Source organism: Capra hircus, chromosome 28, assembly GCF_001704415.2.
Source record: "Capra hircus breed San Clemente chromosome 28, ASM170441v1, whole genome shotgun sequence".
Lineage (NCBI taxonomy): Eukaryota > Metazoa > Chordata > Mammalia > Artiodactyla > Bovidae > Capra > Capra hircus.
Window position 1 is genome coordinate 36,955,765 of NC_030835.1, and position 16,003 is coordinate 36,971,767.

Here is a 16,003-nt window from a genome sequence, read left to right on the forward strand (position 1 = left end):
TACTCTCCAGTTTCTGTGTGCAGGCTTCTCACTGCCGTGGCTTCTCTTGTTGCAGAGCACGGGCTTTAGAGGATGCAGGCTTCGGCAGTTGTGGTGCACAGGCTTAGTTGCTCCGCAGCATTTGGGATCTTCCCGGATCAGGGATCAAACCCTTGTCTCCTGCATTGGCAGGCAGATTCTTTACCACTGACCCACCAGGGAAACCCCCATTTGTATAATAATATTAATGCTACTTATTATTCCAAAGTATGGATATCTGGTAATTTATTTAACTAGTCCCCTATTCTTGGATATTTTGTTAGTGTTCTTCTACTACTAAAATTAATATTCCTCCGATTATTTCTTTATGTACCACTTTACTTCTTTGAGTTAAATTCCCAGAAGTCTAATTGTTACACTTTAATGTATATTTTTCAATGTTGTTAGATAGTCTACATTTTTAAATTTTTAATCTATCCTATTCAGGAAGCTTTTATTTCCCCAGGCTCTGGGGATGCAAAGGTGAGTAAGATTCACACAGGGAGGGAAGATATATGAGTGTCCAGTAAGCAAATGAAAAAAAGCTGGCATCTTTAGTCATCAGGGCTTTCCTGTGGCTCAGCAATAAAGGATCCGCCTGCCAATGCAAGAGATGCAGGTTTGACCCCTGGGTCAGGAAGATCCCCTGGAGAAGGAAATGGCAACCCTTTCCAGTATTCTTGCCTGGGAAATCCCATGGACAGAGGAGCCTGGCGGGCTACCGTCCATCGGGTCGCAAAAGAGGCAGACATGACTTAGTGACTAAACAATAATAATATCGTTAGTCATCAGGGAAATGCACATTAGAGCCACAGTGAGTTACCACTTTATATTATTGAGAATGACTCTAAATAAAAGACTAACAATTCCAGGTGTTGAATAAATGGAATACTGCTCAACAATAAAGAGGAAGCATTTTATGCTGACTAAAAGAAACCTGATGCACCCTGTGTGAATCCACTCCATTTACCTGAAATTCTAGAACGAGGAAGATTAATCTCCTAGTGGTAGAAACCAGAACAATGGTTGCCTCCAGGGAGTAGGGTATTGACGCCTAAAGAACATCAGGGAACTTTCTGGGTGATAGAAATGCTCTGTACCTTGATTTTCATGATGGTTGCATCAGATGGTACTTTAAAAATCTGTAGTGTTTTATTATTGTGTGTAAAATATACCTCTGTAGAAGTATATATGTAAGCTTTAAAGGTTTTAAAGACTGAGGTATAATTTTTAAGCTTCATATTTGATCTAAAATGTAACTTTAAAAGCAGTTAAGAGCTTCCCTGGTGGTCCAGTGGCTAAGACTCTGCGCTCCCAATGCAGGGGGCCTGGGTTTAATCCCTGGACAGAGAACTAGATCCCATATGCTGCAACTAAGACCCAGCACAGCCAAATAAAAATATAAGCAATTAAGTTCATTTTGTTGTACAGCAGAAACTAACATAACCTTGTAAAGCAATTATACTCCAATACAAATTAAAAGCAATTAAGAATTTGGACATGAACCTTAGTATACTCTGTGCCTATAATAGTGGCACAAATTTTCAATTATTCTCATTTAAAATTCACATTAAAAGTATATACATGCTGAAATATGCCATTTAATTCTCATCTTACTAGATTTTTCATTAATTCTTTGGGGCTTTATAAAGGATAGAGTTTGTACCATTGTTGTAGAAATTTTATATACAGTTTATTTTTTCACCACACCTCATGGCATGTGGCATCTTAGTTCCCCAACCAGGGATGGAACCCTTGCCCCCTGCGTTGGAGGCACGAGTCCTAACCACTGGCCCACCAGGGATGCCTGTCTCAGAAGTTTAATAAAACTCAATTCGTGGGACAGAAGGAAGTGTAGCATTTAAGTGCACAGTCTCTGAATCCAGGATTGAGTTCACATCCTCATTCTGTGACTCTGCTACTTGCTCTATGACCTGCAGTGTCACCTTAACCTCTCTATACTTCTGTGCAGATTCTTAAAATGTGAACAGTAATACCAACCTCATAAATAAGAAAGTGCATACAGGGTAATGCCTGACATCCAATTAAGTATAAATGTTAACTTTATAAAAAGGAACATAAAAATGCATTTTGATCTTAATTCATCATTCACTAGTATATGGGGTTCACTAGAAACTGATACACAGAAGGTAAAGAGGTACTGTTTTAAAGTAAATTTTAAGAGCTCTGGCTATAAGGTTTTTCCGATCTCCGTTTGAATTTTTGAGTCTATTAAATTAAACAGCCATAAAGAATAAGCCTGCTTAGATAAGCATTCATAATAGCTACTGGAGCCCTGTGGTGGTGGGAGTGTGGTGGGCAAAGGGGGGAGATGCTGACGATTCTGAAGAACCTGTGAAACTTTATTTTGGCATTTATAGAAATGTTATTTGTAGATATGAAAATGGAATTTGCTTCCTGATTAAATGCTGAAAGTTAAATTATACAAGCAGGATACACAAACATGACAGATCTGTACCCAGCTTTAAAAATATGCACCTCACTTTAAAAAAATGCGCCTCACTCTCCGTCTGACTCTAACACTAAGAACAAAAGTGTAATAACACCCTTTACATTTAAGAGGTTGCTGTCCTCACTGCTACTGTTTCAGATTCTCTTTTAGTTTTCATTAGTACCTAAATAATACCATCTTAAGCTACCTGGCAGCGTTGTATCTCAGTTTCATTTTTGCCGTTTCCTATATATCGCTTTGGACAAGTGACTTTTTCAACAATGTAGTATTACACATGAAGTCTTTTTAAAAAGATATATGTACCAACATTGGGTGGGAAAGAAAAGGACAGTGGCATGGCAAATCCTGAATTTTTACTCCCTTTCTAGACTGATTACTGCCCTAACCCGCCTTTCTCTTTAGCTTCATGTCCTGAGAAAGGTGACAGCGTGGCGGATACCAGTCACAGGGAGTACTGTGTGCTGACCTTTCTGCGGTGTTTTGGTTAAAGATGGAATATATTGACTGTTTCTCAGCCAGTCTTTTGCCCCTTGCTCGGGAGGTTAAGCTGTCCTTCTCCTCCGCTGACAACCTCACCGAGTTGTCTGGGGAGGCTGAAAGAATATACATCACGTTACAGTCTTCTCACTGCCAGGTTCTTGTCAGGTTCAGCAGTATATGTGGAAACCTCAAAAGCAAACACACAGAGAGGGAATCGGAATTAAATGAATCCTCTCCAAGGATGGTTGTGTTGCCCTTGAGCTTACAAGATGGAAACCACAAAGACTTTGCTTGGGTTTCAGCGTTACTGGTATTTAGACTCTTGATTCTTCAACCCAGACAAGAGAAGAGACATAGACATATAAAAATCTAGGTTCCTTACTAATGTCTCTGTATGTAAGAAAACATATCTCAATAATTGATATTTGTAGACATCTTCAAGATGCAGGGGATGTGATATGAGTTAGCAACACAAAGTCATCCTGTGATACCAGCCATTGTGTCTTGAGAGGAATCCGACTCTTTTTTTGAGCATATTCACACAAAGAACAAAAGGGCATTTGAATATCACACAATTTCAGGCAGACACAGGTGGCTTTGAACTTCGAGTTCTCATTCTTATGAATTGAGAAAGTTGGAGTGGGGCAGGATCCTCTAGTTTTCTTCAGGCTCCATGTTGTCATATCCTTGAATTCTGTTATCTCTTTTGATTTTGTGGACCACCTGAAATGATGTTGACTCAGTTTTCTGACCAGTATCTGACAGACAGCCACAGAAAAAATAGATCCACTTGCTAATTGCCTGCAGAAACTATTTTGGATCAACTTAATTGAAAAATTTGTTTATTTTTTTTAATGAGTTCTTACTAAAAGATAAGACCAAAGAAAAACCTCATTTTGTTTTTCTTTTTTTTTTCAATTTGAAGTATAATTGGCATACATTATATTAATTTCCAGTATACACCATACTGATTCAGTTATTTGTGAAATGATCACCACAATAAGTCTAGTTAACATCCACCCCCTACTTAGTTACAAAAATTTTTTTCTTGTGATGAAGACTTTAAAGATTTACTCTCTTAGCAACTTTTCAAATGTGCAATAGTGTTGTTGATTGTAGTTATCATGCTGCACATTACATCTCCATGACTTATTTGTTGTATAACTGGAAATTTGTACCTTGTGGGCCCCCTTAACTCATTTTGCCCAACCCCCACCTTTGGTAACTACCAGTCCTATGAGCTTGGTCTTTTGTTTAGATTCCACATATAAATGAAATCATACTTACTTGTTTGGTATTTTCCTTGGTGATGTACAGGGAGGCCTGGCGTGCTGCAGTTCATGGGATCGCAAAGAATCAGACACGACTGAGTGACTGAACTGACTGACTGTCTGACTTATATCACTTAGCATAATGCCTTTAAGTTCCATCCATGTTGTAACAAGATTTCAGTCTTTTTTATGACTGAATAATATTTAGTTGCATATATTTACTACATCTTCTTTATCCATTCCATGTGTACATGCTTAAGTTGCTTCCATATCTTGGCTATTATAAATAAGGCTGTAATGAACATAGGTGTACACACATCTTTTCAAATTAATGTTGTTTAAATGCCCAGAGGGCTTCCTTTGTGGCTCAGCTGGTAAAGAATCTGCCTGCAGTGTGGGAGACCTGGGTTCAACCCCTGGGTTGGGAAGATCCCCTGGAGAAGGGAAAGGCTACCCACTCCAATATTCTGGCCTGGAGAATTCTGTGGACTGTATGGTGTTGCAAAGAGTCTGACACAACTGAGCAGCTTTCACTTTCACTTTCACTTTCAAATGCCCAGAAGTGGAAATGCTGATCATATGATAGTTCAATTTTTAATTTTTTGAGGCACCTCCATACCGTTTTCCATCCTGGCTGCATCAATTTACACTCCCACCAGCAGTGCACAGGGCTTCCTTTTCTCCACATCCTTGCCAACATTTATTGTCTCTTGTCTTTTTTATACTATCCATTCTAACAAGTGTGAGATGATACTTCATTGTGGTTTGATTTGCATTTTCCTGATGATTAGTGATGCTGAGAATATTTTCATGTACCTCTTGGCTATCTGTATGTCTTTTTCAGAAAAGTATTCAGGTCATCTGCCCCTTTTTAATTAGATCTTTGGTTTTTTTGCTGTTGAGTTGTATGAGTTGTTTCTATGTTTTGGATATTAACCCTTTATCAGTACATGATTTGTAAACAATTTCTCTCCTTCAGTAGGTTGTCTTCATTTTATTGATGGTTTCCTTTTGCTGTGCAGATAAATGAAGTCTTACATGACATTCTCTTAAATTAGAAATTAATTTTATAAAATTACCTAATTAACACCAGTCAAGACAAACATTATTTTTGTTTCATCCATTCAGAAGCATTGATGATTCCTATTCTGATCTCTTTGAGACTATTAATGATTATCACCCTGTTCAAAAACATTTTAAAATCCTTTCCATTCGAAACCTGAGAAAGGAAATCCTTTCCACTGTCCATTGCTTGGAGAATAAAACAAGTTGTTTCCCCTTTGGTATTATCACCAAGTCTTGCTTTTTACATTCCTCTCATTCTCTTTTTCTCTTCAGACATATTTTGGAATGGATGTCTCTGCAGTTGAAGATCCAGTTCAAAGACGAGCACTAGAAACCATGATAAAAACCTACGGCCAGACCCCTCGTCAGCTGTTCCAGTCAGCCCATGCGAGCAGACCTGGCTCCAAGCTCAACATCGAAGGGGAGCTTCCTGCCGCCGTGGGGTTGTTAGTGCAGTTTGCTTTCAGGGAAACCAGAGAACAGGTCAAGGAAATTACCTATCCGGTATGTCATATGGATTTTAATAGAATTCAGGAAAATATGGCTCAACTCCTGAGACATCAGACCTTCTCCCAAGCTTTAGAGGCTGGGAATTGAGTACCATGGTCCCAGCCTGAAGGTGTGCACCAGCCAGTGAATACAGATGCCCGCATTACTAGTTCTGTGTGTAGAAGATGCTGCGTTAGTGATAAGAAGAGAGTGCTCTGGGAGCTCAGGTCAGATTGTGACCTCCCTGAGGGGTATTATGGGGAAAGCCCCACCAGGCAGTGACATACAGGCATTGCAAATGAGAGGGAAGGAACCAGTGCATACATGCCTAGCACGGTCCTGGTTGTCAGCTTCCACCAGAAGTAATGACCAGAAGTGTAAATGTTTGAGTTTACAATTAAAGGGAAAATCTTACATGATTTTTTGGCCCCTCCAGATTGTCATGATAAGAAGTATTGCCTCTTAAAGTAGAAATTAAGTATTAATTTAATACTTAATTTATATTCTGAAATAGAAAAATAAAACAAGCAAGCAATCCTTAAGAGTAAAATGGATTCTAATCCTCAGCTAAATTCTTCATTATTAAAGCAGCTTAAGGTGGGAGCCTGTGAGTTGTAAAGTGTTAAAGAGGTTTGCAGAAGGGAATCATAGAAAATGAAAAGAAAAGAGGTTGTAAGATAAAGCAGAGATCTCAGATTGCAGTCATCTGTGCTCCACTTTAAGAGGAAATGGTTTTTAGAGACCTTGTTTTGACAACTGTTTCTTATTATAAAGTTACTTAAATACACTGAGTGTAGAACACTAAATGTAAACTCTTTATGCTCATAGCTCATGTATATCAAGTTTGCATATGTTTGCATGTTAAATGCAAGCAGAGCTTCTATAACTAGTAAGATCGAAATTGTAAAAGATCAATATGATAGACAGTATTGTTTTGCTGAACCCAGATCACTCATGTTGTTTTCCATAGTTGAAAGCTGTGTTTTTTGTTTTATGTTTACTTGTCAGTGTAACTTATGATTTGAAGCCTTACAGATCATTTTAGTCATTATCATTATTAGGGTCATTATTTTTAACTAGAATCTATTATTTTAACATGTCAAAATAATTTAACAGTACAGCCCTGAAAAGTAATAAATACCATTTCATTGGCCACTATACTTATTGCTCATTAGCTAATTAAAGTTGGTGCATATGCAGGACCTGAGCAGGATGTCTGTTTGTAATAGGAACGGATACTGAACTGCCTCCTTCCCACCTCAGGACTTTCACACTGGCTGTTCCCTCCACCTGGCATGCCCTGTCCCCGGATAGAGCCCTGGTGTGCTTTTATTTCACTCAGGTGTCTGCTTGCCTCAGAGACTCTTTCCCAACCCCTCATCTAACTAGCAACTCTCTTTCTCAGTCCTCTCCCCTCCTTAGACTTTGCTCATAGCACTTGTACCACCTATGGAAGTATGTGTTCCTCATCTGTCTTGTTTATCACTGTATCTCACCACCAGGAACACACATTTCCATGAGTGATTCTATATTTACTACCATTTTTTAAATGTACTTTTTACTTTTCTTGATTTTAGAGTCCTTTGTCATGGATAAAAGGCTTGAAATGGGGGGAGTATGTTGGTTCCCCAAGTGCTCCAGTTCCTGTGGTCTGCTTCAGCCAGCCCCACGGAGAAAGATTTGGTTGTCTCCAGGCTCTGCCCACTAGAGCAATATGTGGTTTGTCCCGAAATTTCTGTCTTCTGATGACATACAGCAAAGAACAAGGTAAAATAAAACATGAAAATCATCCTAGGTCTATGTTTCAAGAGATTTGAATGTTTCCCCTCATCTGTGCTGCTATTTTGTTTCATTTCTGAGTTTTCTGAGTCCTTGGTGAAAAACCAGACTCAAATTTGTGTTCATTTAATGCAAAATAGAAATTAAAACATACTACATGAAAAACATGAGAACTAAAGACACTGTCATTTGAAATGAGAGGAAGAATTGAAGGAGACAAAAATAAATAAATGTCTCACAAGGTGAAAACATTATCATTTTTATAGAAATATACACTGTGAGGTTCTTGAATCCCAGAATAGACGACTTACTTGACCAGCAGTTCTAGCACCTCAGGAGAGACAATCATGGCAGCAAAACAAAATGAGGAAATCACGATGGCCTTGAAAATAGGTTTTAAAAATACATATGTCTGGAAAGCAGTCTTTTTCTCACCTCCCTGCACTGACTCACTAAAAGCAACACATGGGGAAGTGCTGTCAGTAGAGGCCCTCTTGATATTTCTAAATGTCACCTATACACTGGAAAACTAGTGACATTTTCCATTCAAGCAATTCCTCAGCCCTTCCAAATTAATCATTTTACTTAATGTGAAAGAACTTTCCCTACTTCCTAGGCCTGGGCTTTAAGCACTGAAATGAATGACTGAGGGCACCCATCTGTGCCTGTCAGGGGTATGCAGATTTGCCTGGAAACCAGAGTGTGGGCCTGACGTCTCTCGGTGTTGGTTCTGTGCGCTGTGCTCCTCCGGTCCTCACGGCCCCGCCCACCACTGGAGCACCCGTGCCCCAGCATCAGCCACTTCAAGGAATTTAGTGTGCTGGCTGGACCACAGTTCTTTTAAACTCACTCTCCCTTCTGTCATGAGATGAATGATTGCCTTTATAGTTGCCAGTAATAAAAGAAGCCACATACCATTTTATCAAAGTTAGTGAACTAAGAGGGGAAGGTAAATCTGTTTAATCATCATTGTAATATCAGTAGTTCATCCTCACTAGTATGTTGCAGTCAGCTATGAGATGCGTCACAAGTAGTTTACTACCAATAACACTTAGAGGATCGAAATGTGTGAATAATTTGCCTTTAAGAAATTAATTAGAGTGGATTGAAGTTTATCTCTGTTGATCAGAGAGAAAGGGGCTGGTATTATTACTTAGCATGGTGGGACTTAAATATGTCCAGTATAATAGCTAACCTACCTTATTTATGCCACTACAGTCACAAGTCATAGCTGTGTTCATTCAGATTACACTTATTTCCTCATAGAATGTAAGTGGGATTTGGCAGAATGTAGGTGTGTCCAGGAAGTGGTAACATACAAGTTATGGCCATGAGCTCACCTGGCACAGTGCCTGAATTTGCACCCTAGTTCTGCTGCCTAATACCTGTGTATTTCTGTGTAATTTTGAGAAAATTACTTATGCTTCTCGAGTCCTGGCTTTTAGTCTATGAAATGGGAATAATAAAAGGACTTACTTCACAGGGTAATTCACTATAATTATTAAATGGAATAATATAAGGAATGGTTAACACCTGACTCTGGTGTGCTTAATAAATAAATGTCCATCAGACTATGAATACTCTGGAGCCAGGGACTCTGAGCATTCACTGCCGTACTCAGTGCAGAACCATTCACAGGGGCATTTCCTAGTGACTAAGAGGGCAGCTGGCAGATGGGAGGTCATGTGTGTCTAGCACTATTATATTAAATAACTGCCCTCTAGTTACACATGTGTAATACAATGTAGCAACTAAACTGCCATGGTTTAATGATCTTTAGCTCAGTACAGGCCAATTACTTGTGAACTAACAATGCCTCAAAATTGTCTGAGGTGCTTTTTTCCCAAGTAGACTCAGTTGGTTTACTGAGTATACCATTGGAGACACACCAAATTAGAATCTCGGGCTTGAGTCTAAATCTGCACATGCTGCAAAAGTCATATTTTTGTAAACTCTTATTTAAGATCTACTATTCTAATAGGAAAGAAGAAGTTTATTTTTCTTTTAAAAAAAACATGGTGCATCTTGTGTTGCTGGAATGAGAAACCTGGGACAGTTATTGCGTTCTTACCACATGCCAGGATTTGTAGTAAAATCTGGGAAGTCCTGAGGCTTATCTAGAGAGGAGCATATATGTAGCAAGGCTATCCTAATTTCTGTATTGCAAAACTGATATCCACATTTGGAATTATACTCAACAAAGCAAAAAGAAATCTGTGAACTACATTGTTAATGTGCTCTTGATTCATTAAACAAATATTTATTTGTTTTATTGCTTTATATTATGTTATACTGTGCTATGTTTTATGCTATATATTATGCTGAGTACTCACATTCTATATATTATAGATACAGCTATATATTAAGTGAGGTACTCACATTCTCCTTAAGGAACTCAAAGCTTCTTAGTTGTACAGGCAGCACCAGCTACCTACAGCTTTTATGCTGCATTAGCCCTAGTCAGTGTGCCAACAAGGCGTAGATTATGAGAAACACTGGAAAAGGATGTCAGAATGTCCAGATCTTTATCCCAAAAGGAGGTAGTATTATGTTGAGAGTAGAACAAGAGAAGAACAGACCTCATTATATGAACTTCCCCCATACAAAATCCTTGCAGTTGCAGGATTAGATGATTCTTCTCAGGATTGCTTCTGCTCCAGCAATGGTCCCTCTCCAGCATTAGTAGTTCTCCATATTGATTTTTCAGTATGGGGTATCTAGAAAATTATTTAAACGTTATCTAGTTCATATTTATTATTAGAAGAAAAAGCATCACAGAACATAAATAGAGGAAGCTTAATTATCATTGTTTTTCTTAAAAATTTCTCAACAGAAATTTTATTTCTAAGTCAAATAAATCCCTACCAAAATAACAGAGGTGAAAAAGAATACAGTTCCAACCTTAGAATCCTATTAGCTTTAAAGAAATGAAACTAACATAAATAGGTCCATCTTATGGCTATAAAGATGATTTTGCACTGGAATGACCACGTTCTGCTGTGTGAACTTCAGGCCTTAAAGGCCAGAATGGTCTTTAACCTGCCATTTCAGTGGGCTGTCCAATGATAACTGATCAGTGGCGACTAATACATTTATTTCTCTTTCTTGAGGTGTGAGAAGCATGAACAGTACTGACATTCAGTGGTCAGCCATCCTGAGCTGGGGATATGCTGATAACATTTTAAGGTTGAAGAGTAAACAAAGCGAGCCTCCAATAAACTTTATACAAAGTTCACAGCAATATCAGGTAAACATTTTTATGAAGTAATTTATAATAATAATTAAACATAATGCTTTAGAAGGGAGTCAGACTGATGACAGCTAGTATTTAATATCCTGTAGAGTTAGTCGAGAAGCTGATGACGCTAGACGTATGCCTTGTTTACAGTGCTGACAGCCTTCCTAACTGCTGCTGCAGTGACTATGTTCCCAAAGTTTGTTCTCTACCCCAGCAGTCCCCAGCCTTTTTGGCACCAGGGATTGGTTTCACAGAAGACTCTTGTTCCACAGAGAAGGGAATAGTGGGATAGTTTCAGGATGATTCTCCTAAGGAGCCCACAACTTAGATCCCTTGCATATGTAGTTCACAGTAGCATTCGTGTTCCTATGAGAATCAAGTGCCACTGATCTGACAAGAGGTGGAGCTCAGGCAGTAATATGAGTGATGGGGAGCGGATGTAAATACAGATGAAGCTTCGCTCACTTGCCAGCCAGTCACCTGCTTCTGTGTGGCCCACTTCCTAACAGGCCATGGACTGCTACTGGTCTGTGGCCCAGGAGTGGGGGACCCCTGCTCTTCCCATCTCTTGTTGAGACTGTATCATAATGTCCTACTCAGCATCAGCTCACAGCAGTGTTGGAACAAAATCACAATTGATTTTTTTCTCAGTGTTAACTTACCTTTTGTTACTATGTCATTTTCAATAACCAGAGCATCATCTACTGTACCTGACTTTTTTAAGTGGACCGAGAATTCAGGCATCACCGCATGGTAGAAAGAGCCTTGGGCCTTACTAAAGCCCTGCCATCCCTGTGATCTATGTTAGTGTCCAGCTCTGTTACTTACTATGTAGGCTTTCGCAAGTGACTTAACCTTTCCCAGCTTGAGTTTCTTTCCTCCTGCTTAAAACGGGAGTAGTCATACTCCCACTACTCTCTCATAAAACTATTGTGAAAATGTCTCCAGTGTTTGTGAAAGTATATTGTAAACTATAAAACACCATATACACACACAAACACACACACACAGTACTGCTACAACTTTTTCCAGGACTAAATTTTATGCTAAACCTTCTCTCTTTGACTGTCTTTCCATAGGAAGTTCTTTTACTGCTTTCTGACTTCCATTACCTACACACACCTGGTGCCTGCTCACACATCCTAACATTTGTCACCATTCCCCGAGCACCTTAGAAATGGAGTCAGTGCCTACTCACACATCCTAACGTTTGTCACCATTCACTGAGCACCTTAGAAGTGTAGTCAGCGGAGGGCTTCCCAGGTAGCTCAGTGGTGAAGAATCCGCCTGCCGATGCAGGAGACATGGCTTCAACCTCTGATCTGGAGAGATCCCCCGTGCCTTGGAGCAACTAAGCCCGTGCACCGCAACTGCTGAACCTGTGCTCTAGAGCCCAGGAGCTGAAACTGCTGCCCATCTAGAACCCGTGCTCTGCACAAGAAAAGCCACCACAATGAGAAGTGTGCACCGCAGCTTGAGAGTAGCCCCCTCTCTCCACAACTAGAGAAGATCTCGTGCAGCAACAGACTCCTCACAGCCAGAAATAAATAAATAGAAGTGTTTAGAAGAAAAAGAAGAAAGAAATGGAGTCAGCTACTTGTAGGGAATTTTTGGCAGTGAAAAAAAGGAGAGCAATGACTTGTTTGCTTAATCTTCAGTATGCCTGAAAAAAGGTCACATCACTGCCTTTTGTCATCTGGCTTACTAGTAAACTAACAAAAGTAAGAAAAAAGGACAGTGAAAAACAACCTTATTCAAAGTTTTAGTAAGAATTTCAACACTGCAAAATTATTTCCATCATGTAAAATTGGGCAGAGAAACATCATTAAAGATGAAAAAACACGCTCTCCTCAAGTCCTTTCAGCAAAACAGGATGATCCAGATTTTGAGCAAATGTGGTGTGATAAAGTACTTCCAATCAAATGACTACCTAGATAAGAATACCATATTTCATTTTGTTCTTGGAATATGTCATTCACTTATTAGTTCTTTAGTTTGAGAAAATTTGTCCAGGATATTATCATACAAAGACCCACACTCTGTGATTTCACTTATCTGATCAATTTCGTTATCGTCATTACATATTAGAGTCATGCTCTCTCTTTGCCTCATCTTCTGATTGATCTCTTAACTGTGAAACATATTCCTGTCAATTTTCTTCTCTTTTCTGTTATCACTGGAAAATGAAAAATTCTGAATTCCCAACTGTGTTCAATGACAACTGAAAGAAACGGTGTCTCTAGTCTTCTTTTATGCTTTCTCAAAAGATGACAGCATTCTTTCGACAATGCAATAAGAGAACCAAAAGATGACAGTTTATATCACATTTTACAGCTTTTAGACGTCTCAAAGTTACATCATACTCTATTACTATGTCTTGTACCATTTTAATCACTTCAAGTAAAATATTTATCTTAATTTTATGAGCATATATTTTTAAAATAAATGTCAGAAAAGTAGAAGCATTTCTCATGCTTTTTAAGCATGTTCATCTTTGACTTGTCCTTTTCCTAGGTGACTAGTTGTGCTTGGGTCCCTGACAGCTGCCAGCTGTTCACTGGGAGCAAATGTGGTGTCATCACAGCTTACTCAAACAGGTTCACAAGCTGCACGGTAGGTCCTGGGCACATTTGTGGGATTTTCATGTCAGTGAGGGGAAGAAACCCTTTATAAAGTATAATTTATTTAGTATAAGAGCAACTTACGTTTTTTGTACTTTAATCTCTTCTTCACAGAAGCTCTGATAATGTAAAAGATCAATATCTAACTCTTTTATTAGGATCATAAAATAATTTTTAAAATAACTGTATACGGACAGAAACAGAAAGTATTTTGAGTTATGCTCTGCTTTTTCGTGACATTTTGATGGTTCCTTCTGTTCTCAGTATCGACCTGAATGCTTAAAGGGTATCCCACAAGATTCTGTAAAATTTAGAAGTGCAGAACTCCTAACATTCCTAATACTCTGAGTGAATTAAATGACAGAAAAATCCAAGTAGCCAGTCTCTATTCTACCACTTACTGAAAGAAATTTTTTCAGCCATTCACTGAATCTTCTAAGATTTGTGAGTTAAATTATTAAAACAGTCTACTGAAGAAGGCATTATGCCATACTTCTCTTAATTTACTCTCATTTCTTTATTGAATCAGCTGTCTGTGGTGCCATTGAAGAGTAGAGGCAAGGTTAGAGTGATAACTCAGTGATAACCATTCTGTTTTAGAACATTCTATGTGCTTTTTTTTTTAATTACAGTTTTCTCCATTATTTTATAAAACATGTTCTACTGGGTGAAACCTGTTTTCCTAGCATAGGGTGACACTAGGTTCCTTACTTTTCTGAGCAAGTTTATTCAGTTTTAAACCCTTGTTAAGGTTCTTTGCCACCTTCCTTAGGGTGTAAATCTGAACATAATATTGTTTCTGTCTCTCAGTCTAAGGAGTCATTAAAATGTTTGAAGCAGAAGTGATATGATCCAATCAGCATTTTAAGACTATCATTGTAGAGCCTGCAAGGAAAAACGCTTAAAGGGTCATGAGACTGGAAGGAAGGGTACCAGTTAAAAGGTGCTGTGGTGATGCTGGCAGCTATCCCGAGGACTCTATAGCAGGAGGTGGGCTCCTACAGATTCTTGCAGAAGAGCGGGGTGTGTGCTCTAAGACTGACACCCAGGGTAAAAGAGCCAGAAGTTGGCCCAGCCAGGTGTCAGGGAGCCTGAAAAATTAGACTTGAGCTGGATCTTAAAGGATCATTTTACTAAGTGGAGAAAAGAGGAAAGAGTCATCAGAGTACACTCACCACTTGGAATTAAAGGCGTGGTAGTTCGGGAGTGGCAGATACTTCGTAGTTCAGAGTAGGACTGCTGGGAGGAGTGGCAGGAGAGTAGAGAGAGGTGAGGGTCTTATACATAGGCCACAATGAGAAGAGTGCTAGGGAGTCTGGGCAGAGGGGTGTGCCTTCACTTTTGGAGTGTCTCATTTTCTTTTTACTCCCCGAGGCCTAAATCAGATGTCAGTTTTGTAATGTCTCTGATATTTACTGCTGCCGTTGCCTTTCCACTGCTGAGCACACCTTTCTGTTTCCTTTTTCCTACACATACATTCTGATCTCTGCTGCAGAGTAGTCCTCTGCTTGTGTGCTCAGATCATTTGTTCCTTGTCATCCAAAAACTATCTTCCATCTTTCATTTCCTCTTTTCCCAACACTTTGAACAGTCTTGTTCTTAGTTTTCCTTACTTCCATTCTCCCTACAATTTAAATTTTTAATTGTACACTAACACAGTATGCAGTATTGGGTTTTTTTTTTTAAAAAAGGATTAAGTTGTCAATATAGGAGTAATTGTACACAGCATAGCTCTGAAGCAGCAGATCAAAGGTGTAGCTGTTATCATTTGAATACAGCAAGATGTGTGCTTCTTGTAGTTTGAAGTTATTGTAGGCTTGTGAAGTCTTATGTTGCATACCTTTCCTCAGTTCTACCCTTTCCCAGAAGTTGATTTTTCAGCTTATATATAAGGGTTTTCTTTTTCTCCTAATAGGTAATCAAGTCATGAGATAAACAGTTACTATTTAAACCATGTCCAAAAGTGTATCTTAGCTGTGTGATTTTATCATTGGTTGATCTAAGGGAAGGTTACCTGGGATTTTGTGGGTATTGTTGTTGCTTTTTCTTGGGCACCATCTCATCATTTGGGGGTCCCTGAAGTTGCAGATGTGACCCTGTGCCTGTGAGGTTGGCAGGAAGCACCTCATGTTCACTAATTTCCATTGCCCAAACCCACTGAATGCCATGGTTCTAAAAGTATTTATGTTCTTGTTTGTATTGCCCTTGACACAGCAAAAGACAGGCTCCCAAGTGCCATGTAGGCTATAACTAAAATAATTGTTGCTTGAAAATATTTTCAAGGGAATCTTATGAAATACTTTCCTAAGCTAGCGAAGCACATCTAACTTTGAGCATTGCTTCTGTTGAATCTCCCAAGATAGTCTGCTAAGATGCATTCTACATACCTAATGATGAATACATTGATTGATTATAGGGAACTGTTATCTATAAGCCCTTTATATATTAGAGAAGAATGTCTTCAAAGGTGATAACTGATGCTAAAATAACTGATCTTGAGTCGTTTTTCACTAATTAATGTGCCCATGTCATCTTTATATAAGTGAACACCTGTATTTCTATTCTCTAA

At 38.9% G+C, this 16,003-nt stretch overlaps 1 protein-coding gene across 5 annotated transcripts in view; it reads left to right on the forward strand.

Moving 5' to 3' along the window:
* LYST (lysosomal trafficking regulator) overlaps nucleotides 1–16,003 on the forward strand; it is a 165,134-nt gene that overhangs the window by 137,663 nt on the left and 11,468 nt on the right. For all 5 annotated transcript variants that reach the window (XM_018042448.1, XM_018042451.1, XM_018042450.1 and 2 more), the window contains 4 exons: nucleotides 5,581–5,811; nucleotides 7,374–7,563; nucleotides 10,686–10,822; nucleotides 13,328–13,426. In XM_018042448.1, coding sequence (XP_017897937.1) covers nucleotides 5,581–5,811; nucleotides 7,374–7,563; nucleotides 10,686–10,822; nucleotides 13,328–13,426 — 657 coding nt within the window. The remainder of the gene's footprint in view (nucleotides 1–5,580; nucleotides 5,812–7,373; nucleotides 7,564–10,685; nucleotides 10,823–13,327; nucleotides 13,427–16,003) is intronic.